Here is a 27,322-nt window from a genome sequence, read left to right as displayed (position 1 = left end):
GAGCTGCCGAACGCGATGGTGGTGCGGTTGCACCGGTCCCTGGACAAGGAGCAAATTATGAGGTGGGCCAGGCAGACGAGGCATCGCACCAGGGAGGGCAGTGAAATTCGAGTGTACCAGGACCTGGGTGCAGAGCTGGCCAAGAGGAGAGCGAACTTTAACAAGGTCAAGGCAGCCCTCTACAAAAAGGGGTGAAGGTTGGGCTACTGTACCCGGCACGTCTGTGGGTGACCTAGGAAGGCCGGGAATTGTACTTTGGATCGGCGGAGGAGGCGGTAGAATTTGTCAAAGACAATGGATTGGCAGGAGAAGGTGAACTTTGAACTTTGGTGGAGATGCTGTGATGCTGCTGTTAACTTGTGTTTGGGGCCATTTCTTTTTTTTCGGCTTCAGGTTTGCTCTTTGTTAAGGGATGGGAGGCTGGTTTCTTTGTTTGGGGAGGGGTTGTTTTTGCTTGTTTACACTAATGTTCGAGCGGGGGGGGGGGGGGGGTGGAATCAGTGCGGGTAGGATGCTAGTCACCATGGGCAGGTTAGCATCTGCCAGGTTAGCTGGGCAGGCTAGATCAAGGGGAAGAGGATCGATGACGGTGGGCACCTGAGGGCATGCCTAGGGAGGTGCATGACAAGGGCCGGAGGCTGATCCAAGAGGGACTATGGTTGATATGGGGGGGGTCCCCGACCAGACAGGTCACGTGGAATGTGTGAGGATTAAACGGGCCAGTCAAGAAGGCCCGTGTGTTCGCACACTTAAAGCGATTGAAGGCGGATATGTCCATGCCACAAGAGACGCACCTGAAGGTGGGGGATCAGATTAGGCGGAGGAAGGGATGGATTGGGCAAGTATTTCATTCGGGATTGGACTTTAAAATGAAGTGAATGGCGATTTTGGTCAATATGCGAGTGGTGGGAAATATAGTGGCGGACTCTGGGGGACAGTACATTATGGTAAGCGGGATATTACAAGGGATGCCAGTGGTGTAGCCCTCAGGGTGTGGGGACAGTGGAGGCAGCACATGGGGTTAGAGGGGGCGTCGTTGTGGACACCGATGTGTGATAACCACCGGTTTGCTCCCAGGGAGGCTGGACGGGAGGTTTCGAAGGTGGCAGTGGGAAGGGATCTAGAGATTTGGGGATCTCTTTATTGATGAGGGTTTCCCGAGCCTGAAGGAGCTGGAGGAGGAGTTTGAGTTGCCAGGGGGGAATGGATTCCGGTATCTGCAGGTGAGCGATTTTCTGCGGAGGCAGAATTTGCCCTTCCCGTACTTGCCGCCCCAGGGGCTACAGGGTAAGGTGGTGTCAAGAACAGGAGTAGGAGAGGGGAAGGTCTCAGAGATCCCTTAGGAGCTGATGGAGTGGGAGGGAGCCCCGATAGGGGAGGTGAAGAGAAAGTGGGAAGAAGAGCTGGGTGGGGAGTTGGAGGCCGGGTTATGGGAGGAGGCCCCGAGGAGAGCTAATGCATCCTTGCTGTGCGCCAGGCTCAGTCTGATACAGTTTTAAGGTGGTCCACAAGGCACACATGATTTAGGCCCAGATGAGCAGGTTCTTTGAGGAGGTGGAGGATAGGTGCCGGTGCTGTGTGGGGGGTCCTGCAACCATATCCATGTTTTGAGCATGTCCGAGGCAGAGGGGTTTCTGGCAGGGATTTGCTGATGTCATGTCAGACGTCTTAGAAGTGAGGTTGGTGCTGAGTCCAGAGGTGGCAATTTTCGGTGTGTCGGAAGACCTGGGAGCCCAAGCGATGAGAGAGGCTGACGCCCTGGCCTTTGCCTCCCTGGTGGCCCGGAGACGGATCTTACTAGGATGGAGGGACTCGGAACACCCAAAGTTGGGGGTGTGGGTTAGCAATATGGCGGGGTTTCTCAGACTTGAAAAAATGTAATTCGCCTTGAGGGGTTCGTTGCAGGGGTTTGTTCGGAGGTGGCAGCCATTAATCGACTTCTTTGAGAAAAATTAAGCTGTCAGCAGGGGGGAAGGGGAGGCATGGGAGAGACGAGTAAGGACAGGAGAACCAATGGAGGGGTGGCTGGGAAAGGTGGTTCTGTTTGTGTAACGTGGGGTTTGTTGGTTAGATTGTTGTGTTTTTGTTTTTCTTGAAATTTGATGTTGAAAATTGTTAAAATTATAATTGCCTCAATAAAACGTTTTCTAAAAAAAAAAATCAGGAAAGTGAACCTTTATATGCTGAGAGGGGCAGAAGAAACTCACCCAGAGATCTCTCTCTCTCCTCTCTTCTTTCCTTGGCCAGTCTTTGTCTGTCATCCGTCTTGGAAGATTGGGGATCTGGAAATAAACAAAATCAGCAAGACGTCATTAAAAAAAAAAGAGGCAGCTATAACAGTTACACTGAAGAGGAGGTGATCCTAACACACAGATTGCTGTCATACTTAAGTGAACACATACTCAGGGCTTTACAGCTTTTACCAGCATTGAGAGGGTCGAGTATGCCTCATAATAATTTCAAATCCTGAATGGGGAGATAGTGGAAGCAGATACGATAGTGACTTTGAAAGGGCGCCTTGACATATTCATGAAGAGGATGGGAATAGAGGAATATGGTCCGCAGAAGGGGAGGGTGCTTTAGTTCAGATGGGCAGCATAGCCGGTGCAGGCTTGGAGGGCTGAAGGGTCTGTTCCTGTGCTGTAATTTTCTTTGTTCTTTGACTCCAGGAAGAACTGCGCTACTCTTTTTCAAACAGATGTGGGAGGAGTATTGATTTAATGATTCATCTGAAAGACAGCACCTCTGACTGTGCAGCACTCACTCAGTGCCGCATGTCTATTTAATCCTACTCATAAATACAGTTAAGGGCAGCATGGTGGCATAGTGGTTAGCACTGTTGCTTCATGGCGTCGAGTACCCGGGTTCGATCTCAACCCCGGGTCACTGTCCGTGTGGAGTTTGCACATTCTCATGTCTATGTGGGTCTCACCCCACAACCCAAAGATGTGCAGGGTAGGCGGATTGGCCACGCTAAATTGCCCCTTAATTGGATTTTTTTAAAAAAGTAAATAGTTAAATTGCCCCAACCACTCCCTGTGGTCGTGAATTCCACATTAGCGCCACGCATGGGGTGGAATTCTTACATTTTGAGTGGTGGGCGGCTCTGGTGGTACCTGTCCTGCCGACTTGCATGGCAGGATCCCGCACCTGTTTCTGCGCTTGAAACCTCATTAACTGTGCATAGGCAAGTTCCCCTCTGACTATCCTGGCGAGACCAGCAGCTGACTCTTCCGCCCGCTATCAGCTGATGGCTTCAAAGGTCCTGCGCCAAATCTAAACACCAGTCCAGCAAGCTTATATCATTCTCTCCAGCTCCAGCTGTCTTCACCAGACTGTGCAAGATGTCAGCAAAACCTAGCAGCCTCATGAGTAAGTCTGATCCTCGATCACTGTGAGGTGCCCATGACCCAGTTGACCTCGACCCACCACATCTGGAGTCTTTGTGCATCCACTTCCAGTAAGAACCCCTTGCTTGAGAGCTTTTCATGCAGCCTTCTTGGGGTCCGGCTTCCCTTCCCTCTGCCTTCTGTTGTTCATCTTCTTCATCCACCTACTTGCCTCTCTTCCTGCATCGTAGGCCCTCGCCTTTCCCCCCACCGTCCTTGCACAGCCCTTCTTCCACATTTGCACCTCCCCCCAATGCCTTCATCAGGCCATCCCCCTACAACCTCCACTCCTCACCTCCCACTCCATCCCCCGGCCTACCTTCAGACCTTTGTTATGGTGGTTGCATGTGTCCCACAGCACAGTGCTGTCCAATGTGACATTGGGGGAAGGAGACCCCTATATTCTCCAACCCCAGGCACCATACGGAATCGCAGCATGGTGCGTTCCATGAAGACCAGCTCAGCATGGAGATGGATGGTAGGAACCAGTCTGTCCTGGCAGAGTGGTGAACAGCACATCAGGAGCAGCATGGCACTCTGATGGCAAGGCTTAGTTGCACTAAATCATTAACATCAACTATCAACAATAATGGTCCCAGCAGTGACACCACTACCCACCACCCAGGGGTGAAGGATTTCCTTTCATTCTAAATCTCGCAGCCAGCAATCTATTCTTCAACTTGTTTCTCGAATCTGCACACACTGATATTATTCATTAGTCTATTGTGTGATACCGACTTGAAAGTTTATTGGAATTCTGGATATTATTTATTTGTTCATGGGATTGGGCATCGCTGGCTTAGCCAGCATTTATTGCCCATCCCGAATTGCCCTTCAGAAGGTGGTGGCGAGGTGCATCTCAAGTCTATGTCATGCCATTGATCCAGATGCCTCGCTTCCACAAACCAATCAAAAATGATTTACCTCAGTCTTGACAAAAACTCCTGATTTCCACAACAGTTTATATAAAGTGAAGTGGTTTTGAAGGAAATGCAACACACATTCACCAGAATGATACTGGCCTAAAAAAGTTTGGAGACCTGGTAACAGGGATTGGGCTCGTATTTCTGTCACTGATTTAACTGGGGTGAATTAACTGAGATGATTAATATGGTACAAGAATTTAACAGGAGTCTGAGATGTTTGCGTTTCAAAGGTGGCACAGCCAATAAAGGTAAACTGAGATGTGATGCAGAGCAGCCATCATCTAAATGACCTCTTCATTCACCCGAGAAAGGAGCAGAGCTCCGAAAGCTCGTGATTTGAAACAAACCTGTTGGACTTTAACCTGGTGTCGTACGACTTCTTACTGTGCTCACCCCAGTCTAACGCCATCTAAATGAATTGAGGAACAGGTTTGAGGTGTTAATGGCCTATTCCTTTTCTTAATTCTACCTGGAGATGAACATAGAACATAACAGCGCAGTACAGGCCCTTCGGCCCTCGATGGTGCGCCGACCTGTGAAACCACTCCAAAGCCCATCTACACTATTCCCTTAACGTCCATATGTCTATCCAATGACCATTTGAATGCCCTTAGTGTTGGCGACTCCACTACTGTTGCAGGCAGGGCATTCCACGCCCTTACTACTCTCTGAGTAAAGAACGTACTTCTGACATCTGTCTTATATCTATCTCCCCTCAATTTAAAGGTATGTCCCCTCGTGCTAGACATCACCATCCGAGGAAAAAGGCTCTCACTGTCCACCCTCTCCAATCCTTTGATCATCTTGTATGCCTCAATTAAGTCACCTCTTAACCTTCTTCTCTCTAACCAAAACAGCCTCAAGTCCCTCAGCCTTTCCTCATAAGATCTTCCCTCCATACCAGGCAACATTCTGGTAAATCTCCTCTGCACCCTTTCCAATGCTTCCACATCCTTCCTATAATGCGGCGACCAGAATTGCACGCAATACTCCAAATGCGGCCGCACCAGAGTTTTGTACAGCTGCAACATGACGTCATGGCTCCGAAACTCAATCCCTCTACCAATAAAAGCTAACACACCGTATGCCTTCTTAACAACCCTCTCAGCCTGGGTAGCAACTTTCAGGGATCTATGTACATGGACACCGAGATCACTCTGCTCATCCACACTGCCAAGAATCTTACCATTAGCCCAGTACTCAGTCTTCCTGTTATTCCTTCCAAAATGAATCACCTCACTTTTCTGCATTAAACTCTATTTGCCACCTCTCAGCCCAGCTCTGCAGCTTATCTATGTCCCTCTGTAACTTGTAACATCCTTCTGCACTGTCCACAACTCCACCGACTTTAGTGTCATCTGCAAATTTACTCACCCATCCTTCTACGCCCTCCTCCAGGTCATTTTTATAAATGACAAACAGCAGTGGCCCCAAAACAGATCCTTGTGGTACACCACTAGTAACTGGACTCCAGCCTGAACATTTCCCATCAACCACCACCCTTTGTCTTCTTCCAGCTAGCCAATTTCTGATCCAAACTGCTAAATCACCCTGAATCCCATGCCTCCGTATTTTCTGCAGTAGCCTACCATGGGGAACCTTATCAAACGCTTTACTGAAATCCATATACACCACTTCAACTGCTTTACCTCATCCACCTGTTTAGTCACCTTCTCAAAGACCTCAATAAGGTTTGTGAGGCACGACCTGCCCTTCACAAAACCGTGTTGACTATCTCTAATCAAATTATTCCTTTCCAGATGATTATACATTCTATCTCTTATGAGGAAACACTATTCTACCATTTTCTAATGGTTTCATTCTCAAGTGAATCGGCAATCCAACAACAGCTGGAGGCAGTTGTTAAACTGCCCCTACCCTCCTGTGAAACACCTGCCCTACCCCCCTCTGTCAAACACCTGGCCTATCCCCCGTCCCAAACACCTGGCCTATCCCCCTGTCGCAAACACCTGCCCCTATCCAAAACTCCTGCCCTATCCCCCTGTCCCAAACACCTGCCCCATCCCCCTGTCCAAAACTCCTGCCCAATCCCCCTGTCCCAAACACCTGCCCTATCCCCCTCTCCCAAACACCTGCCCCATCCCCCTGTCCAAAACACCTGCCCTATCTCCCTGTCCCAAATACTTGCCCTATCCCCCTCTCCCAAACACCTGCCCCTATCCCCCGTCCCAAACTCCTGCACTATCCCCATCCCAAACACCTGCCCCTATCCCCCTGTCCCAAACACCTGCCCCTATCCCCCGTCCCAAACGCCTGCCCCTATCCCCATCCCAAACACCTGCCCTATCCCCAGGTCCCAAACTCCTGCCCTATCCCCGTCCCAAACACCTGCCCTAGCCCCCTCTACCAAACACCTGCCCTATCCCCCTCTCCCAAACACCTGCCCCTATCCCCCTGTCCCAAACACCAGCCCCTATCTCCCTGTCCCAAACAGCGGCCCCTATCCCCCTCTCCAAAAGACCTGCCCCTATACCCCTGTCTCACACACCTGGCCTATCCACCTGTCAGAAGCACCTGGCCTATCCACCTCTCCCAAACACCTGCCCTATCCCCCTGTCCCAAACTCCTGCCCCTATCCCCCTGTTCCAAACACCGGCCCCTATCCCCCTCTCCAAAACACCTGCCCCTATCCCCCTTTCCCACACACCTGGCCTATCCCCCTGTCCCAAACACCTGCCCCTATCCGCCTCTCCCAAACACCTGCCCTATCCCCCTGTCCCAAACACCTGGCCCTATCCACCTGTCCCACACACCTGGCCTATCCATCTGGCCTATCCCCCTCTCCCAAACATCTGCCCCTATCCCCCGTCCCAAACAACTGCTCCTATCCCCATGTCCCAAACACCTGCCCTATCCCCCCGTCCCAAACACCTGCCCTATCCCCCTGTCCCAAACACCTGCCCCTACCCCCCTCTCCCAAACACCTGTCCCTACCCCCTCCCACAAACTCCTGCCCTATCCCCCTCTCCCAAACACCTGCCCTTACCCCCTCTCCCAAACACCTGCCCCTATCCTCCGTCCCAAACACCTGCCCTATCCCCCTGTCCCAAACACCTGCCCCTATCCCCTGTCGTGTTGGGTGTTCCGATACACAAATGATCCAACATGGTTGTAGATGGTACAACTCTGTTTTATTGTCTTAAACAGTAACAACTAATAACTGCTGGCTGAGGTTCGTGCTTCACCAGTTAACCTGTGGACCCAGCCCTTTCACTATCTTGGTGAGGCACTCAGCACATGGTGTATGTCTGAGTGGCACGCTGTGAGCTCTGTGCTCTGAGCTATCTCCTGGTAGAATGAGCGGGAACTGTGGTGTTCCCTGTTTTATAGTGTGTGTGCTCTCACTGGTGATTGGCTGCGATGTTGTGTGTGTGCTGGTTAGTCCAACTACCTGTCCATCAGTGTGTGCGTGATTGCACCATGATATGCTAATGTGGATATCATGACATCCCCCCTTTTTTACAACGATATGTGCCTACATGCTAATAAATATAAGTGTGTTCTGAGTGCATCTGAGTATGTGTGTGCAATATTTACAACATGTACATGAGGCTAAACTATATACATAGGAAGGTGTCAGGTGCAACAGAGCAACGAGGTTGTACCACTAACAAAACAAGTGCAATCAGCAAACAACGAGAGAGAACTTCTGGAACGACAAGAAAGAAACACGTTAACAGTATTGTAAACAATTCAGTGAGCCCAGTGTGCTAACAGGCTCAGAAGTCAAGTTTATCAGGTGGGCGGCGAATTCGGGTTGATGTTTCAATAAGATTAGGGAGGATGGTAAAAGAGGTGGGGGGGTGTGGCATTGTTAATTAGAGATAGTATAACAGCTGCAGAAAGGCAGTTCGAGGAGTATCACCCTATTGAGGTAGTATGGGTTGAAGTCAGAAATAGGAAAGGAGCAGTCACCTTGTTAGGAGTTTTCTATAGGCCCCCCAATAGTAGCAGAGATGTGGAGGAACAGATTGGGAAACAGATTTTGGAAAGGTGCAGAAGTCACAGGGTAGTAGTCATGGGTGACTTTAACTTCCCAAACATGAAGTGGAAACTCTTTAGATCAAATAGTTTGGATGGGGTGGTGTTTGTGCAGTGTGTCCAGGAAGCTTTTCTAACACAGTATGTAGATTGTCCGACCAGAGGAGGGGCAATATTGGATTTGGTACTTGGTAATGAACCAGGGCAAGTGATAGATTTGTTAGTGGGGGAGCATTTTAGAGATAGTGACCACAATTCTGTGACTTTCACTTTAGTAATGGAGAGGGATAGGTGCGTGCAACAGGGCAAGGTTTACAATTGGGGGAAGGGTAAATACGATGTTGTCAGACAAGAATTGAAGTGCATAAGTTGGGAACATAGGCTGTCAGGGAAGGACACAAGTGAAATGTGGAACTTGTTCAAGGAACAGGTACTACGTGTCCTTGATATGTATGTCCCTGTCAGGCAGGGAAGAGATGGTCGAGTGAGGGAACCATGGTTGACAAGAGAGGTTGAATGTCTTGTTAAGAGGAAAAAGGAGACTTATGTAAGGCTGAGGAAACAAGGTTTAGACAGGGCGTTGGAGGGATACAAGATAGCCAGGAGGGAACTGAAGAAAGGGATAAGGAGAGCTAAGAGAGGGCATGAACAATCTTTGGCGGGTAGGATCAAGGAAAACCCCAAGGCCTTTTACACATATGTGAGAAATATGAGAATGACTAGAGCGAGGGTAGGTCCGATCAAGGACAGTAGCGGGAGAATGTGTATTGAGTCTGAAGAGATAGGAGAGGTCTTGAACGAGTACTTTTCTTCTGTATTTACAAATGAGAGGGGCCATATAGTTGGAGAGGAGAGTGTGAAACAGACTGGTAAGCTCGAGGAAATATTTGTTAGGAAGGAAGATGTGTTGGGCATTTTGAAAAACTTGAGGATAGACAAGTCCCCCGGGCCTGACAGGATATATCCAAGGATTCTATGGGAAGCAAGAGATGAAATTGCAGAACCGTTGGCAATGATCTTTTCGTCCTGTCAACAGGGGTGGTACCAGGGGATTGGAGAGTGGCAAATGTCGTGCCCCTGTTCAAAAAAGGGAATAGGGATAACCCTGGGAATTACAGGCCAGTTAGTCTTACTTCGGTGGTAGGCAAAGTAATGGAAAGGGTACTGAAGGATAGGATTTCTGAGCATCTGGAAAGACACTGCTTGATTAGGGATAGTCAGCACGGATTTGTGAGGGGTAGGTCTTGCCTTACAAGTCTTATTGAATTCTTTGAGGAGGTGACCAAGCATATGGATGAAGGTAAAGCAGTGGATGTAGTGTACATGGATTTTAGTAAGACATTTGATCAGGTTCCCCATGGTAGGCTTCTGCAGAAAGTAAGGAGGCATGGGATAGTGGGAAATTTGGCCAGTTAGATAACGAACTGGCTAACCGATAGAAGTCAGAGAGTGGTGGTGGATGGCAAATATTCAGCCTGGATCCCAGTTACCAGTGGCGTACCGCAGGGATCAGTTCTGGGTCCTCTGCTGTTTGTGATTTTCATTAATGACTTGGATGAGGGAGTTGAAGGGTGGTTCAGTAAATTTGCAGATGATACGAAGATTGGTGGAGTTGTGGATAGTGAGGAGGGCTGTGGTCGGCTGCAAAGAGACATAGATAGGATGCAGAGCTGGGCTGAGAAGTAGCAGATGGAGTTTAACCCTGAAAAGTGTGAGGTTGTCCATTTTGGAATGACAAATATGAATGCGGAATACAGGGTTAACGGTAGAGTTCTTGGCAATGTGGAGGAGCAGAGAGATCTTGGGGTCTATGTTCATACATCTTTGAAAGTTGCCACTCAAGTGGATAGAGCTGTGAAGAAGGCCTATGGTGTGCTAGCGTTCATTAATAGAGGGGTTGAATTTAAGAGCCGTGAGGTAATGATGCAGCTGTACAAAACTTTGGTAAGGCCACATTTGGAGTACTGTGTACAGTTCTGGTCGCCTCATTTTAGGAAGGATGTGGAAGCTTTGGAAAAGGTGCAAAGGAGATTTACCAGGATGTTGCCTGGAATGGAGAGTAGGTCTTACGAGGAAAGGTTGAGGGTGCTAGGCCTTTTCTCATTAGAACGGGGAAGGATGAGGGGCGACTTGATAGTGGTTTATAAGATGATCAGGGGAATAGATAGAGTAGACAGTCAGAGACTTTTTCCCCGGGTGGAACAAACCATTACAAGGGGACATAAATTTAAGGTGAATGGTGGAAGATATAGGGGGGATATCAGAGGTAGGTTCTTTACCCAGAGTGTAGCGGGGGCATGGAATGCACTGCCTGTGGAAGTAGTTGAGTCGGAAACATTAGGGACCTTCAAGCAGCTATTGGATAGGTACATGGATTACGGTAAAATGATATAGTGTAAATTTATTTGTCTTAAGGGCAGTACTGTAGCATTGTGGATAGCACAATTGCTTCACAGCTCCAGGGTCCCAGGTTCGATTCCGGCTTGGGTCACTGTCTGTGCACATCCTCCCCGTGTCTGCGTGGGTTTCCTCCGGGTGCTCCGTTTTCCTCCCACAGTCCAAAGATGTGCAGGTTAGGTGGACTGGCCATGATAAATTGCCCTTAGTGTCCAAAATTGCCCTTCGTGCTGGGTGGAGGTGTTGACTTTGGGTGGGGTGCTCTTTCCAAGGGCCGGTGCTGACTCAATGGGCCGAGTGGCCTCCTTCTGCACTGTAAATTCTATGATAATCTGATTAATCTAGGACAAAGGTTCGGCACAACATCGTGGGCCGAAGGGCCTGTTCTGTGCTGTATTTTTCTATGTTCTATGTTCTATGTTCAAGCGTGGGTCAGGATCCACCGGCTGAGGAATGGGCCTGGCCACGGGCGAGAGAGGAATAGGCAGAGTGGCAGGAAGCTCAACGAAGTCGACATCAGGGACAACAGGAGGGCGTGGCACCGGTCGTGCTCGATCTCATGGCGAGCGCAGAACCAGACGAAGGGCCCCCCGATTACGTCGGCGAATGGAGCCATCAGGCATGCAAACCAGGAACGAGCGGGGAGCCACGCGGCGGAGAACCTCGGCGGTTGCCGACCAGCCACCCTCCGGTAGGTGTATGCGGACGTTGTCTCCAGGCACCAGGGCAGGAAGATTAGTTGCCCGAACGTCATGTGCCACCTTCTGTTGAGCACGCTGTTGTTGCATCCTTCGCAGTACTGGAGCATGGTCGGGTTCAGGAACATGAATGGACGGCACAGTGGTCCTGAGGGTGCGATCCATCAACAGCTGGGCTGGCGAGAGGCCAGTGGACAGTGGGGCCGAGCGATAGGCCAGCAGGGCTAAACAGAAGTCAGATCCAGCATCAGCAGCCTTGCAGAGGAGCTGCTTCACGATGTGGACGCCCTTTTCCGCCTTGCCATTCGACTGGGGATGCAAGGGACTGGACGTCACGTGCGTGAAGTTGTATGAAGTGGCAAAGGAAGACCATTCTTGGCTCACAAAACAAGGCCCGTTGTCAGACAGGACGGTGAGCGGAATTCCATGGCGAGCGAAGGTTTCTTTGCGTGCCCGGATGACAGCTGATGATGTCATGTCGTGCAGGCGTTTGACCTCCGGATAATTTGAAAAATAGTCACTCAGAATGATGTACTCCCTGCCGAGCGCATGAAAGAGATCCACGCCCACCTTCGCCCAGGGGGACGTGACCAACTCATGGGGCTGAAGTGTCTCAGGGGGTTGCGCCGGCTGAAACCTTTGGCAGGTGGGGCAGTTGAGCACCATGTTGGCGATGTCGTCGCTGATGCCCGGCCAGTACACAGCCTCTCGGGCCCTCCGCCTGCACTTTTCAACTCCGAGATGGCCTTCGTACAGTTGTTCGAGGACAAGCCGGTGCATGCTGTGTGGGATCACAATCCGGTCCAACTTCAAGAGGACACCATCAATGATGGCCAAGTCGTCCCGGACATTGTAGAATTGTGGGCACTGCCCCTTGAGCCACCCTTCCGTCATGTGGCGCATTACACGCTGTAGAAGGGGGTCAGCCGCAGTCTCATTTAATTTTATTTCATTTCACGGCGAATGTGGGCCAGACGTGTGTCAGTGGCCGGCAGATTGGCCGATGTGAAGGCTACTTGTGCGTCGACCTGACAAACGAATCCCTCCGATTCGGGCGGTGTGTTCACTGCCCTGGACAGAGCATCTGTGATGATGAGGTCCTTCCCTGGGGTGTAGACAAGTTGGAAGTCGTACCTCCGGAGCTTGAGCAGAATGCGCTGGAGGCAAGGGGGTCATATCGTTGAGGTCCTTCTGAATGATGCCGACCAGGGGGCGATGGTTGGTCTCCACAGTGAACTGCGGAAGACCATACACATAATCGTAGAATTTGTCGATGCCGGTCAACAAGCCTAGGCACTCCTTTTCAATCTGCGCATAGCACTGTTCTGTGGGGGTCATGGCCCGCGCCGCATAGGCGACCGGAGCCCATGATGCGGTGTCGTCCCATTGCAGGAGTTCCGCCCCAATACCGGACTGGCTGGCGTCAGTTGAGATCTTTGTATCCCGAGTGGTATCGAAAAGCGCCAGTACCGGGGCGGTGGTGAGCTTGACCTTGAGCTCCTCCCATTCACTCTGGTGTGCGGGCAGCCACTGGAATTCCGTTGTCTTTTTGACCAGGTGGCAAAGAGCTGTTGTGTGCGAGGCAAGGTTAGGAATAAACGTCCCCAGGAAGTTGACCATCCCGAGAAAGCGCAGCACTGCCTTCTTGTCTGCCGGCTGCTGCATGGCTGCGATGGCTGCCACTGTCGGCATCCGGCCGCACCCCTGACCGGGAGATGTGGTTCCCCCAAAAAACTTTAGCTCAGTCTGGCCAAAAGAGCACTTGGCTCGGTTGAGGCGCAGGCCCTGATCTCGTATCCGTGCAAAGACACTCTGGAGACGACTGATGTGCTCCTGTGGTGTGGTGGACCAGATGATAACGTCGTCTACATAGACGCGTACCCCTTCAATGCCCTCCATCATCTGTTCCATGATGGAATGGAACACCTCGGAGGTCGAGATGATGCCAAACGGCATCCTATTGTAGCAGTATCTGCCAAATGGAGTGTTGAAAGTGCACAGCTTCCTGCTGGACTGATCCAGCTGAATCTGCCAAAAGCCCTTTGAGGCATCAAGCTTGGTGAATATTTTTGCCCGAGCCATTTCGCTCGTGATTTCTTCTCGTTTGGGTATGGGATAGTGTTCCCTCATAATGTTGTTGTTCAGATCTTTTGGGTCGATGCAGATCCAGAGCTCGCCAGTGAGCTTCTTGACGCACACCATGGAGCTGACCCATGGCGTTGACTCCGTGACCCGGGAAAGCACTCCTTGGTCCTGCAGCTGCTGCTTGAGGCGGTCCATGAGTGGTGCTGGGACTGTACGAGGTGCGTGAATGACCAGGGTGGCGTCCGATTTGAGCCGTATTCTGTACGTGTAGAGCTGTAGAGCAGTGTGCCATGCCCTCGAAAACCTCCTGGTTGTGCGTGAGGAGTGAGTGGAGCTGCGCCCTAAAGTCTGCATCCGGGAAATCGGACATGTCTTCTGGAGACAGAGTGTGTACCCGCTGAACGAGGTGGAGGATCTTGCACGCCTAACAGAGAGACCTTCGAGGATCCAACTATTTCAAAAGACAATGTGGCTTTACGTGAGTTGTGTGTAACCTCGAGCTGGCAGGACCCCGTGGCCGGGATGACGTTTCCATTGTAGTCAACCAGCTGACAGTGGGAGGGCAGAATCGGTGGTTTAACCTTCAAGGTCTGGAAGGCTGACCATGCAAGGAGATTGGGGGAGGCACCAGTGTCCAAGCGAAATGTGATCGGTGATCGGGTGACCGTTAGGGTGGCACACCACTCATCGCCCGGATCAATGCTGTGCACTGGCAGCGGCTGGTGGTTCCGACTTGGGGACATCCGGTTCTTGTTTATTACCGCAACGCGGAAGGATTCCCTGTCTTCGGTATCACTGATCTGCATGTTGTCAGGATATGACTCAGTGTATGGGGGCTGAATGGCCCGCACGTCCCTGCGAGGCTGGCGGAATTGTTGAGAGTTGGCAGGTTGAACTGCTCGACAGCAGGCAGCGTAGTGGCCCATCCTGCCACAGCGGAGGCATTGTCGCGCTTTGGCCGGACATTGCCGCTTTAAGTAGGTGGAGCCACAGTTGCCGCACGTCGTGACGTCATGGCGTTCGTTGCGCCACCGCGCATGTGCGGTGCGGTCCTGCGTAGAGCGCGCCTGCGCATCCTGTCCCTCTGCGTAGACGTCCCCTCTTTTGGCGCGTACAAGCGCGGGAGGCCTAGGAAAGTGCACAAAATGGCCGCTCTCGTCCGGGAGGAACTCGATCGACTGGACCCGCTCCGTCTCGTAGGACCCCTGCCGTGCCGATTCGGCCACCTGGATTTGGGAGTACCGGCTGGTTGCGTTCTCGTGGAGGACGCAGGTCTCGATGGCAGTCGCTAGCGTGAGGCGCTTTATTTTGAGGAGTTCCTGGCGTAGGGTGTCCGAGATGACCCCAAAAACTATCTGATCCCGAATCATGGAGTCGGAGGTGGCCTCATAGCCGCAGGATTGCGCGAGGATACGGAGGTGTGTCAAATAAGATTGAAAAGGTTCATCCTTACCTTGCAGGCGCTGCTGGATGAGGTAACTCTCGATGCTCTCATTAACTTCCACGCTGAAGTGTTCCTCGAACTTTAGAAGCACCGTCTTGTATTTTGTCTTGTCCTCGCCTTCCGCGAATGCCAGGGAGTTGTAGATGTGGATGGCGTGTTGCCCCGACGTGGAGAGGAGGAGGGCGATCTTCCTGGTGGCCGATGCATTCTCCCTGTCTGTGGCTTCTAGGAAGAGCTGGAAGTGCTGTTTAAACAGCTTCCAGTTGACGCCAAGATTTCCAGCGATTCGGAGCGGCTGCGGCGGGCTGATGTTTTCCATGGAGCAGGATGGCGGATTTCTGAAAGGGTGCATGTGGGTCTCACAGTCGCTGGCTAGCTTCCACACCTGGTATCATGTCGTGTTGGGTGTTCCGATACACAAATGATCCAACACGGCTGTAGATGTACAACTCTGTTTTATTGTCTTAAACAATAACAACTAATAACTGCTGGTTGAGGTTCGTGCTTCATCAGCTAACCTGTGGATCCAGCCCTTTCACTATCTTAGTGAGCCACTCAGCACATGGTGTATGTCTGAGTAGCACGCTGTGAGCTCTGTGCTCTGAGCTATCACCTGGTAGAATGAGCGGGAACTGTGGTGTTCCCTGTTTTATAGTGCGTGTGCTCTCACTGGTGATTGACTGCGATGTTGTGTGTGTGTTCGTTGGTCCAACTACCTGTCCATCAATGTGATTGCACCATGATATGCCAATGTGGATATCATGACATCCCCCTGTCCCAAACACCTGCCCCTACAACCCTGTCCCAAACACCTGCCCCTATCCCCCCGTCCCAAACACCTGCCCCTACTCCCCTGTCCCAAACACCTGCCCCTATCCCCCTGTCCCAAACACCTGCCCTATCCCCGTCTCAAACACCTGCCCCTACAACCCTGTCCCAAACACCTGCCCTATCACCCTGTCCCAAACACGTGCCCGATCCCCCTCTCCAAAACACCTGCCCTATCCCGTCCGAAACACCTGCCCTCTCCCCCTGTCCCAAACACCTGCCCCTACTCCCCTGTCCCAAACACCTGCCCCGATCCCCCTGTCCCAAACACCTGCCCTATCCCCCTGTCCCAAACACCTGCCCTATCCCCCTGTCCCAAACACCTGCCCTATCCCCCTGTCCCAAACACCTGCCCTATCCCCCTGTCCCAAACACCTGCCCCTATCCCCCTATCCCAATCAGCTGCCCTATCCCCCTCTCCCAAACACCTGCCCTATCCCCCAGTCCCAAACACCTGCCCCTATCCCCCTATCCCTAACACCTGCCCTATTCCCCTGTCCCAAACACCTGCCCTATCCCCCTGTCCCAAACACCTGCCCCTAGCCCCCTGTCCCAAACACCTGCCCCTATCCCCCTGTCCCAAACACCTGCTCTATCCCTCGTCCCAAAAACCTGACCTATCCCCCTGTCCCAAACACCTGCCCCTATCCCCCTCTCCCAAACACCTGGCCTATCCCCCTGTCCCAAACACCTGACCTATCCACCTGTCCCAAACACCTGGCCTATCCCACATCCCAAACAACTGACCTATCCCCCTCTCCCAAACACCTGCCGCTACCCCCTCTCCCAAACACCTACCCCTATCCCCCTGTCCCAAACACCTGCCCTATCCCCCGTCCCACAAACCTGCCCCTACCCCCTCTGCCAAACACCTGTCCCATCCCCGTCCCAAACATCTGCCACTACCCCCTCTCCCAAACACCTACCCTATCCCCCTGTCCCAAACACCTGCCCTATCCCCCTGTTCCAAACACCTGCCCTATCCCCCCGTCTCAAACACCTGCCCCAACCCCCTGTCTCAAACACCTGCCCCTAACCCCCTGTCCAAAACACCTGGCCTATCCCCCTGTCTCAAACACCTGCCCCTAACCCCCTGTCCAAAACACCTGGCCTATCCCTCTCACCCAAACACCTGCCCCTAACCCCCCGTCCAAAACACCTGGCCTATCCCCCTCTCCCAAACACCTAGCCTATCCCCCTCTCCCAAACACCTGCCCTATCCCCCCCCTCCCAAACACCTGCCCTATCCCCCCGTCCCAAACACCTGCCCTATCCCCCCGTCTCAAACACCTGCCCTATCCCCGTCCCAAACGCCCGCCCCTATCCCCCTGTCCCAAACACCAGCCCTATCCCCCTCTCCCAAACACCTGACCTATCCTCCTCTCCCAAACACCTGCCCCTATCCCTGTTATAACCTGCCTACTTACCATTGGCTGGGGACTAATGACTATCCCACAATCCTGTGGGAGTATGAGCTTCCCCACTGAGGGGGGCGGAGAAACCACTAGTAAACTCCTAGTATAAATAAGCTGGCCAGTTCAGGAACCAGCAGGAAGGAGTATGTAGCAAGGGACGTTACCGCTATGTATATATGTAATAGTAAATAAATGTTATTACTTTGTATCCTTAAAACTCGTGCTGGATTATTCGTGGCCCTCACAAAAATCCCCGTCCAAAACACCTGGCCTATCCCCCTCTCCAAAACACCTGCCCTATCCCCCTGTCCCAAACACCTGCCCTATCCCCCTGTCCCAAACACCTGCCCTATCCCCCTGTTCCAAACACCTGCCCTATCCCCCCGTCCTAAACACCTGTCTCAAACACCTGCCCTATCCCCGTCCCAAACACCCGCCCCTATCCCCCTGTCCCAAACACCTGCCCTATTCCCAAGTCCCAAACACCTGCCCCATCCCCGTGTCTCAAACACCTGCCCCTATCCCCCTGTCCCAACCACCTGCCCCCACCCCCTATCCCAAACACCTGCCCTATCCCCCTCTCCCAAACACCTGCCCTATCCCCCTGTCCCAAACATCTGCCCCAACCCCGTCTCAAACACCTGCCCTAGCCCCCTGTCCCAAACACCTGCACCTATCCTCCTCTCCCAAACACCTGCCCCTATCCGTTATAACCTGCCTACTTACCATTGACTGGGGACTAATGACTATCCCACAATCCTGTGGGAGTATGAGCTTCCCCAATGAGGGGGGCGGAGAAACCACTCGTAAACTCCTAGTATAAATAAGCTGGCCAGTTCAGGAACCAGCAGGAAGGAGTATGTAGCAAGGGACGTTACCGCTATGTATATATGTTATAGTAAATAAATGTTATTACTTTGTATCCTTAAAACTCGTGCTGGATTATTCGTGGCCCTCACAAAAATCCCCCTGTGCCAAACACCTGCCCCTATCCCCCTCTGCCAAACACCTGCCACTATCCCCCTCTGCCAAACACCTGCCCCTACCCCCCTCTGCCAAACACCTGCCCCTATCCCCCTCTGCCAAACGCCTGCCCCTATCCCCCCCGTCCCAAACACCTGCCCCTATCCCCCTGTGCCACTGTCCCAAACACCTGCCCCTATCCCCCTGACCCCTGGCCTATCCCCCTCTGCCAAACGCCTGCCCCTATCCCCCTGTCCCAAACACCTGCCCCTATCCCCCTGACCCAGACTCCTGTCCCAAACACCTGCCCCTATCCCTCTCCCGAACACCTGCCCTATCTCCCCCCCCCCCCCCGTCCCAAATACCTGCCCTATCCCCCCCCGTCCCAAACACCTGCCCCTATCCCCCTGTGCCACTGTCCCAAACACCTGCCCCTATCCCCCCGACCCCTGGCCTATCCCCCTGTCCCAAACACCTGCCTCTATCCCTCTCCCAAACACCTGCCCTATCCCCCCCCATCCCAAACACCTGCCCCTATCCCTCTCCCAAACACCTGCCCTATCTCCCCCCCCCCCCCCCCCGTCCCAAATACCTGCCCTATCCCCCCCGTCCCAAACACCTGCCCCTATCCCCCTGTGCCACTGTCCCAAACACCTGCCCCTATCCCCCTGACGCCTGGCCTATCCCCCTGTCCCAAACACCTGCCCCTATCCCTCTCCCAAACACCTGCCCTATCCCCCCCGTCCCAAACACCTGCCCCTATCCCCCTGTCCCAAACACCTGCCCCTATCCCCCTGTCCCAAACACCTGCCCCTATCCCTCTGCCCAACACCTGCCCCTATCCCCTGTCCCAAACACCTGCCCCTATCCCCCTGACCCCTGGCCTATCCCCCTGTCCCAAACACCTGCCCCTATCCCTCTCCCAAATACCTGCCCTATCCCCCCCGTCCCAAATACCTGCCCTATCCCCCCCCCCCATCCCAAACACCTGCCCCTATCCCACTGAACCAGACTCCTGGCCTATCCCCCTGTCCCAAACACCTGCCCCTATCCCTCTGCCTAACACCTGCCCCTATCCCCTGTCACAAACACCTGCCCCTATCCCCCTGACCCCTGGCCTATCCCCCTGGCCCAAACACCTGCCCCTATTCCTCTGCCTAACACCTGCCCCTATCCCCTGTCACAAACACCTGCCCCTATCCCCCTGACCCCTGGCCTATCCCCCTGTCCCAAACACCTGCCCCTATCCCTCTGCCTAACACCTGCCCCTATCCCCTGTCACAAACACCTGCCCCTATCCCCCTGACCCCTAGCCTATCCCCCTGGCCCAAACACCTGCCCTATCCCCATCCCAAACACCTGCCCTATCCCCCGTCCCAAACACCTGCCCCTATCTCCCTTTGCCAAACACCTGCCCCTATCCCCCTGTCCCAAACACCTGCCCTATCCCCCTCTCCCAAACACCTGCACCTATCCTCCTCTCTCAAACACCTGACCCTATCCCCCTCTCTCAAACACCTGCCCCTATCCCTCTGCCTAACACCTGCCCCTATCCCCTGTCACAAACACCTGCCCCTATCCCCCTGACCCCTGGCCTATCCCCCTGGCCCAAACACCTGCCCCTATCCCCCTCGCCCAAACACCTGCCCTATCCCCGTCCCAAACACCTGCCCTATCCCCCGTCCCAAACACCTGCCCCTATCTCCCTTTGCCAAACACCTGCCCCTATCCCTCTGCCAAACACCTGCCCCTATCCCCCTGTCCCAAACACCTGCCCCTATCCCCCTGACCCAGACTCCTGTCCCAAACACCTGCCCCTATCCCTCTCCCGAACACCTGCCCTATCTCCCCCCCCCCCCCCCGTCCCAAATACCTGCCCTATCCCCCCCCGTCCCAAACACCTGCCCCTATCCCCCTGTGCCACTGTCCCAAACACCTGCCCCTATCCCCCCGACCCCTGGCCTATCCCCCTGTCCCAAACACCTGCCTCTATCCCTCTCCCAAACACCTGCCCTATCCCCCCCCATCCCAAACACCTGCCCCTATCCCTCTCCCAAACACCTGCCCTATCTCCCCCCCCCCCCCCCCCGTCCCAAATACCTGCCCTATCCCCCCCGTCCCAAACACCTGCCCCTATCCCCCTGTGCCACTGTCCCAAACACCTGCCCCTATCCCCCTGACGCCTGGCCTATCCCCCTGTCCCAAACACCTGCCCCTATCCCTCTCCCAAACACCTGCCCTATCCCCCCCGTCCCAAACACCTGCCCCTATCCCCCTGTCCCAAACACCTGCCCCTATCCCCCTGTCCCAAACACCTGCCCCTATCCCTCTGCCCAACACCTGCCCCTATCCCCTGTCCCAAACACCTGCCCCTATCCCCCTGACCCCTGGCCTATCCCCCTGTCCCAAACACCTGCCCCTATCCCTCTCCCAAATACCTGCCCTATCCCCCCCGTCCCAAATACCTGCCCTATCCCCCCCCCCCATCCCAAACACCTGCCCCTATCCCACTGAACCAGACTCCTGGCCTATCCCCCTGTCCCAAACACCTGCCCCTATCCCTCTGCCTAACACCTGCCCCTATCCCCTGTCACAAACACCTGCCCCTATCCCCCTGACCCCTGGCCTATCCCCCTGGCCCAAACACCTGCCCCTATTCCTCTGCCTAACACCTGCCCCTATCCCCTGTCACAAACACCTGCCCCTATCCCCCTGACCCCTGGCCTATCCCCCTGTCCCAAACACCTGCCCCTATCCCTCTGCCTAACACCTGCCCCTATCCCCTGTCACAAACACCTGCCCCTATCCCCCTGACCCCTAGCCTATCCCCCTGGCCCAAACACCTGCCCTATCCCCATCCCAAACACCTGCCCTATCCCCCGTCCCAAACACCTGCCCCTATCTCCCTTTGCCAAACACCTGCCCCTATCCCCCTGTCCCAAACACCTGCCCTATCCCCCTCTCCCAAACACCTGCACCTATCCTCCTCTCTCAAACACCTGACCCTATCCCCCTCTCTCAAACACCTGCCCCTATCCCTCTGCCTAACACCTGCCCCTATCCCCTGTCACAAACACCTGCCCCTATCCCCCTGACCCCTGGCCTATCCCCCTGGCCCAAACACCTGCCCCTATCCCCCTCGCCCAAACACCTGCCCTATCCCCGTCCCAAACACCTGCCCTATCCCCCGTCCCAAACACCTGCCCCTATCTCCCTTTGCCAAACACCTGCCCCTATCCCTCTGCCAAACACCTGCCCCTATCCCCCTGTCCCAAACACCTGCCCTATCCCCCGTCCCAAACACCTGCCCCTATCTCCCTTTGCCAAACACCTGCCCCTATCCCTCTGCCAAACACCTGCCCCTATCCCCCTGTCCCAAACACCTGCCCTATCCCCCTCTCCCAAACACCTGCACCTATCCCCCTCTCCCAAACACCTGCCCCTATCCCCCTCTCTCAAACACCTGCCCCTATCCCCCTCTCTCAAACACCTGCCCCTATCCCCCTCTCTCAAACACCCGCCCCTATCCCCCTCTGCCAAACACCTTCCCTAGCTCCCTGTCACAAACACCTGCACCTATCCCTCTCCCAAACACCTGCCCCTATCCCGTCCCAAACACCTGCCCCTATCCCCCTGACCCCTGGCCTATCACCCTGTCCCAAACACCTGCCCCTATCCCGTGTCCAAAACACCTGCCCTATCCCCCTCTCCAAAACACCTGGCCTATCCCCCTGTCACAAACACCTGGCCTATCTCCCGGTCTCAAACACCTGCCCTATCCCCCTGTCCCAAACACCTGCCCCCATCCCCCCGTCCCAAACACCTGCCCCCATCCCCCTCTCCCAAACACCTGCCCCCATCCCCCTCTCCCAAACACCTGCCCCTATCCCCCTCTCCCAAACACCTGCCCTATCCCCCTGTCCCAAACACCTGCCCTATAACCCTCTCCCAAACATCTGCCCTATCCCCCTTTCCCAAACACCTGGCCCTTCCCCCTCTTCCAAACTCCTGAACCTCCCCACCTCTCCCAAACCCACCACTACGCCTACCCCCCTCTCCCAAACTCCTGTACCTACCCCCCCCCCCTCACCAAAGACCTCTCCTTATCCTCCTCTCCGAAACTCCTGGGCCTGTCTCCACTCCCAAACCCGCCCCTATTCCCCTCTGCCAAACACCTGCCCAATTCCCCTCTGCCAAACACCTGCCCTATCCTCCCGTCCCAAACACCTGCCCCCATCCCCCTCTCCCAAACACCTGCCCCTATCTCCCTCTCCCAAACACCTGCCCTATCCCCCTGCCCCTACCCCCTCTTCCAAACTCCTGAACCTCTCCACCCCTGCCAAACCCACCCCTATACCTATCCCCCTCTCCCAAACTCCTGTACCTACCCCTCCCCCCCCCCTCACCAAAGACCTCTCCTTACCCCCCTCTCCGAAACTCCTGGGCCTATCCCCACTCCCAAACCCGCCCCTCTTCCCCCTATCCCAAACACCCAGCCAATACCCCTTCCCTCAAACTCCTGTCCCAACCCCCTCTTCCTAACGCCTACCCCTACTTCCCACCCCTAAACACTCGCCCCTACCCGCTTCTCCCAAACACCTGTACCTATGCCCCTCTCACTGACAGCCCTGCATTCCTGCTCACTTCTCAGTGTAGTTAGAGAGTGCTCACAAAGTGCCTCAGCTTTTTAACTGAGGTCCAGATTTAGTGAAACTGTAATTACGGTAACCCTATAATTCATAGCTACTCCGCCTGATCAACAACAATTACAAGGGAATGATATAATTCCAGTTTTGTTTTTAAGAGGCACCATCTCAATCAATCACTGTCATGGTGCTGAAATCCTGGAACTCCCTCCCAACACCAGCTTCAGAAAGGCAGCTGAACACCACTTTGGGTGGTCACTGACAGAGCTCCAGAATCCTGGGCCATGGCCTGCTCACCACTCTCCCCAGCTGGAAGCAGGCCAGTCACATGACTGATTGTGGTGGTATGTATTAGGGGTAATGTGGTACCTGCGAAGCAGAGAGGCTATTGGCTGACAGGTCCCGGGTCCTGGTTGGATCTGCCGACTTGTGCCTCCGCCCTGAAGGCGGAGTATAAGAGCTCGAGCTTCTCCCCGCAGCCTCATTCTGTTGCTGAGCTGCTGGGGACAAGTCTCGCTTAATAAAGCCTAGATAGACTTCATCGCTTCTCGTCTCGCGTAAGTCATTGTGCGCTACAATTTATTAAGCGAGCTTAAAAGACTATGGAGCTCCGGATCGCCCCGGAGTGCCTGCTGATCAGCTCCCATGCAGCGAACTCGGTGGCCGTATTAAAACACTGGTAAGTATGCTTCGAAGGTTACCTCCGAACGGCCCCCGGCCGGATCACGGAAGAGCAGAAAATGCAGGTCCTGCATTCGAGGGTAAGCCCGGAAATTTACTCACTAATAGAAGACGCAGAGGATTTCCCGACGGCGCTCGCATTGCTGAAGGGCATCTACGTTCGGCCCGTAAACCAGATCTACGTGCGGCGAGACGGCAAATTCCCGGAGAATCGCTCGAGGAATTCTATGGCGCGCTGCTGATTTTGGGACGAGGCTGCAACTGCCAGCCGGTGAACACGATCGAACACACGGACCTGCTAATTCGTGATGCATTCGTGGCAGGTATGAACTCTCCCCAAATTCGTCAAAGACTTTCAGAAAGAGAGTCGCTAGGACTCTGAGGCACGGGCCCTTGCGGCCTCCCTTGATGTGGCCTCCCAAAACGCCCGCGCCTAAGGCCCCGGCCGTGCGGCAGCCCCTTGGGCTCCGTGGACCCCCGTCATGACCAACTCCCCGGCACACCAGCCCCCCCCCCCCCCGCTTGCGCGGTGAAAGCGCCAGACCATCCTGGGGGGGGGGGGGGCCGCTGCTATTTTTGGGAACAGGCGAAACACCCCCGGCAGCGCTGCCCGGCCCGCGCAGCTACTTGTAAAAGCTGCGGCAAAAAGGGCCATTACGCGGCAGTGTGCCGGTCCCGGGGGGTCACCGCAATCTCTGAGAAGAACAAGGACAGCACATCCCAAACACCCCCCAGCGCCCCATGGGCGACCCGCGGGTGCCGCCATTTTGGGTCCCGGGCACCACGAGGGGGGGATGGGAGCCGCCAACTTGTGACCCCCCAGCCACATGCGATTCATGGGGGTGGCCATTTTGTCCACCCCCGACCACGTGCGACCCATGGGGGCGGCCATTTTGTCCACCCCCGGCCGCGTGCGATTCATGGACGCCGCCATCTTTGTTGACAACAAAGGACCCTAGCATCGACGGCTCCACGGGGTCCGAAGAAGACGCCGCGACACTACTACCACGACTGGCTTCGGTGACACTGGATCAATCGCGGCCCCGGACGCTCCAGACGACGATAACAACGGTGCTGGTCAACGGATACGAGATGCCATGCCTGATCGACTCCGGGAGCACTGAAAGTTTTATTCACCCAGACACGGTAAGACGCTGTTTTCTGACCATCCATCCAAGCACGCAAAAGATTTCCCTAGCTGCAGGATCCCACTCAGTGGAGATCAAAGGGTTCTGCATCGCAAACCTAACGGTGCAAGGGAGGAAGTTCAAGAACTACAGGCTCTATGTCCTGCCCCAACTCTGCGCGCCCACATTACTGGGATTAGACTTCCAGTGTAACCTTCAGAGCCTAACATTCCAATTCGGCGGCCCAATACCCCCACTCACTATCTGTGGCCTCGCAACCCTCAAGGTTGAACCGCCGTCCTTGTTTGCAAACCTCACCCCGGATTGCAAACCCGTCGCCACTAGGAGCAGACTGTACAGCGCCCAGGACCGGACATTTATTCGGTCTGAAGTCCAGCGGTTGCTGAAGGAAGGCATAATCCAGGCCAGCAATAGTCCTTGGAGAGCCCAGGTGGTAGTCGTAAAGACCGGGGAGAAGCAAAGGATGGTCGTAGACTATAGTCAGACCATCAACAGGTACATGCAGCTAGATGCGTACCCTCTCCCCCGCATATCCAACATGGTCAATCGGATTGCTCAGTATAAGGTCTTTTCCACCGTGGACCTCAAGTCCGCCTACCACCAGCTCCCCATCCGCCCAGGTGACCGCAAGTACACCGCCTTCGAGGCAGACGGGCGGCTATACCACTTCCTAAGGGTCCCATTTGGCATCACGAACGGGGTCTCGGTCTTCCAGCGGGAGATGGACCGAATGGTTGACCAGCACGGGTTGCAGGCCGCGTTCCCGTACCTCGACAACGTAACCATCTGCGGCCACGATCAGCAGGACCACGACGCCAACCTCCAAATGTTCCTTCAGACCGCTAACGCCCTGAACCTCACATATAACGAGGAAAAATGCGTTTTTAGCACAAACCGTTTGGCCATCCTGGGATACGTAGTGCACAATGGAGTAATAGGCCCCGACCCCGAACGCATGCGCCCCCTTATGGAATTTCCCCTCCCCCACTGCTCCAAAGCCCTGAAACGTTGCCTGGGCTTCTTTTCATATTACGCCCAGTGGGTCCCCCAGTACACAGACAAGGCCCGTCCGCTAATACAGTCCACTACCTTCCCCCTGTCGACAGAGGCTCGCCAGGCCTTCAGCCGCATCAAAGCGGATATCGCAAAGGCCACGATGCGCGCCATCGACGAGTCCCTCCCCTTCCAGGTCGAGAGCGACGCATCCGATGTAGCTCTGGCGGCCACCCTTAACCAAGTGGGCAGACCCGTGGCCTTTTTCTCCCGGACCCTCCACGCCTCAGAAATCATCCACTCCTCAGTGGAAAAGGAAGCCCAAGCCATAGTGGAAGCTGTGCGACATTGGAGGCATTACCTGGCCGGCAGGAGATTCACTCTCCTCACCGACCAACGGTCGGTAGCCTTCATGTTCGATAATGCACAGCGGGGAAAAATTAAGAATGACACGATCTTAAGGTGGAGGATCGAGCTCTCCACCTTTAACTATGAGATCTTGTATCGTCCCGGAAAGCTGAACGAGTCGTCCGATGCCCTGTCCCGCGGCACATGTGCCAACGCACAAATAGACCGCCTCCAAGCCCTCCACGAAGACCTCTGCCACCCGGGGGTCACCCGATTCTACCATTTTATAAAGTCCCGCAACCTCCCCTACTCTGTAGAGGAGGTCCGTACAGTCCCCAGGAACTGCCACATCTGCGCAGAGTGCAAACCGCACTTTTTCAGGCCGGATAGAGCGCACCTGATCAAGGCTTCCCGCCCTTTGAACGCCTCAGTTTGGATTTCAAAGGGCCTCTCCCCTCCACCAACCGCAACGCATACTTCCTGAACGTGGTGGACGAGTACTCCCGTTTCCCCTTCGCCATCCCCTGCCCCGACATGACAGCGGCCACAGTCATTAAAGCCCTTGACACCATATTCACACTGTTCGGTTTTCCCGCGTATATCCATAGCGACAGGGGGGTCCTCCTTCATGAGCGACGAGCTGCGCCAGTTCCTGCTCAGCAAGGGCATAGCCTCGAGCAGGACGACCAGCTACAACCCCCGGGGGAACGGGCAAGTAGAGAGGGAGAACGGCACGGTCTGGAAGACAGTCCTACTGGCCCTACGGTCCAGGGATCTCCCAGTTTCCCGGTGGCAAGAGGTCCTCCCGGACGCTCTCCACTCCATCCGGTCGCTGCTGTGTACCACCACTAACCAAACGCCCCATGAGCGCCTCCTTGTCTTCCCCAGGAAGTCCTCCTCCGGAACGTCGCTGCCGACCTGGCTGGCGGCCCCAGGACACATCTTGCTCCGGAAACATGTGCGGGCGCACAAATCGGACCCGTTGGTCGAGAGGGTCCACCTTCTCCACACGAACCTGCAGTACGCCTATGTGACGTACCCCGACGGCCGACAGGACACGGTCTCCCTGCGGGACCTGGCGCCCGACGGCAACACACACACACACCCCCGACACCGATCACCCCCTCCCTGCCACTGGCTCACCCCGCGACCGCCCCCTTCCCGGGGCGATCGGTCCTCCTCCCATGCCCGCCCAGGAGTAAACCAGGAACAAACAGCGAAACGCTCCCGGAGACGACAACGCCCAAGCAAGCACCTGCACCACCACCGGGGCTGAGGCAATCGACGAGGAAGACCAGACCGCCCGCTCGACTCGTGGAATCCGCGTGACACCAAGAAAAAGCAAGAATGTTGTTGTAA

At 54.7% G+C, this 27,322-nt stretch overlaps 1 protein-coding gene across 13 annotated transcripts in view; it reads right to left on the bottom strand.

Moving 5' to 3' along the window:
- LOC140428209 (MAP7 domain-containing protein 2-like) overlaps positions 1-27,322 on the bottom strand; it is a 300,511-nt gene that overhangs the window by 236,152 nt on the left and 37,037 nt on the right. For all 13 annotated transcript variants that reach the window (XM_072514408.1, XM_072514402.1, XM_072514412.1 and 10 more), the window contains one exon: positions 2,208-2,282. In XM_072514408.1, the coding sequence (XP_072370509.1) occupies positions 2,208-2,261 (54 nt within the window). In that variant the 5' untranslated portion in view covers positions 2,262-2,282. The remainder of the gene's footprint in view (positions 1-2,207; positions 2,283-27,322) is intronic.

The sequence above is a fragment of the Scyliorhinus torazame genome, chromosome 8 (assembly GCF_047496885.1).
Source record: "Scyliorhinus torazame isolate Kashiwa2021f chromosome 8, sScyTor2.1, whole genome shotgun sequence".
NCBI lineage: Eukaryota > Metazoa > Chordata > Chondrichthyes > Carcharhiniformes > Scyliorhinidae > Scyliorhinus > Scyliorhinus torazame.
This window is presented reverse-complemented; position numbering and strand designations above follow the sequence as displayed.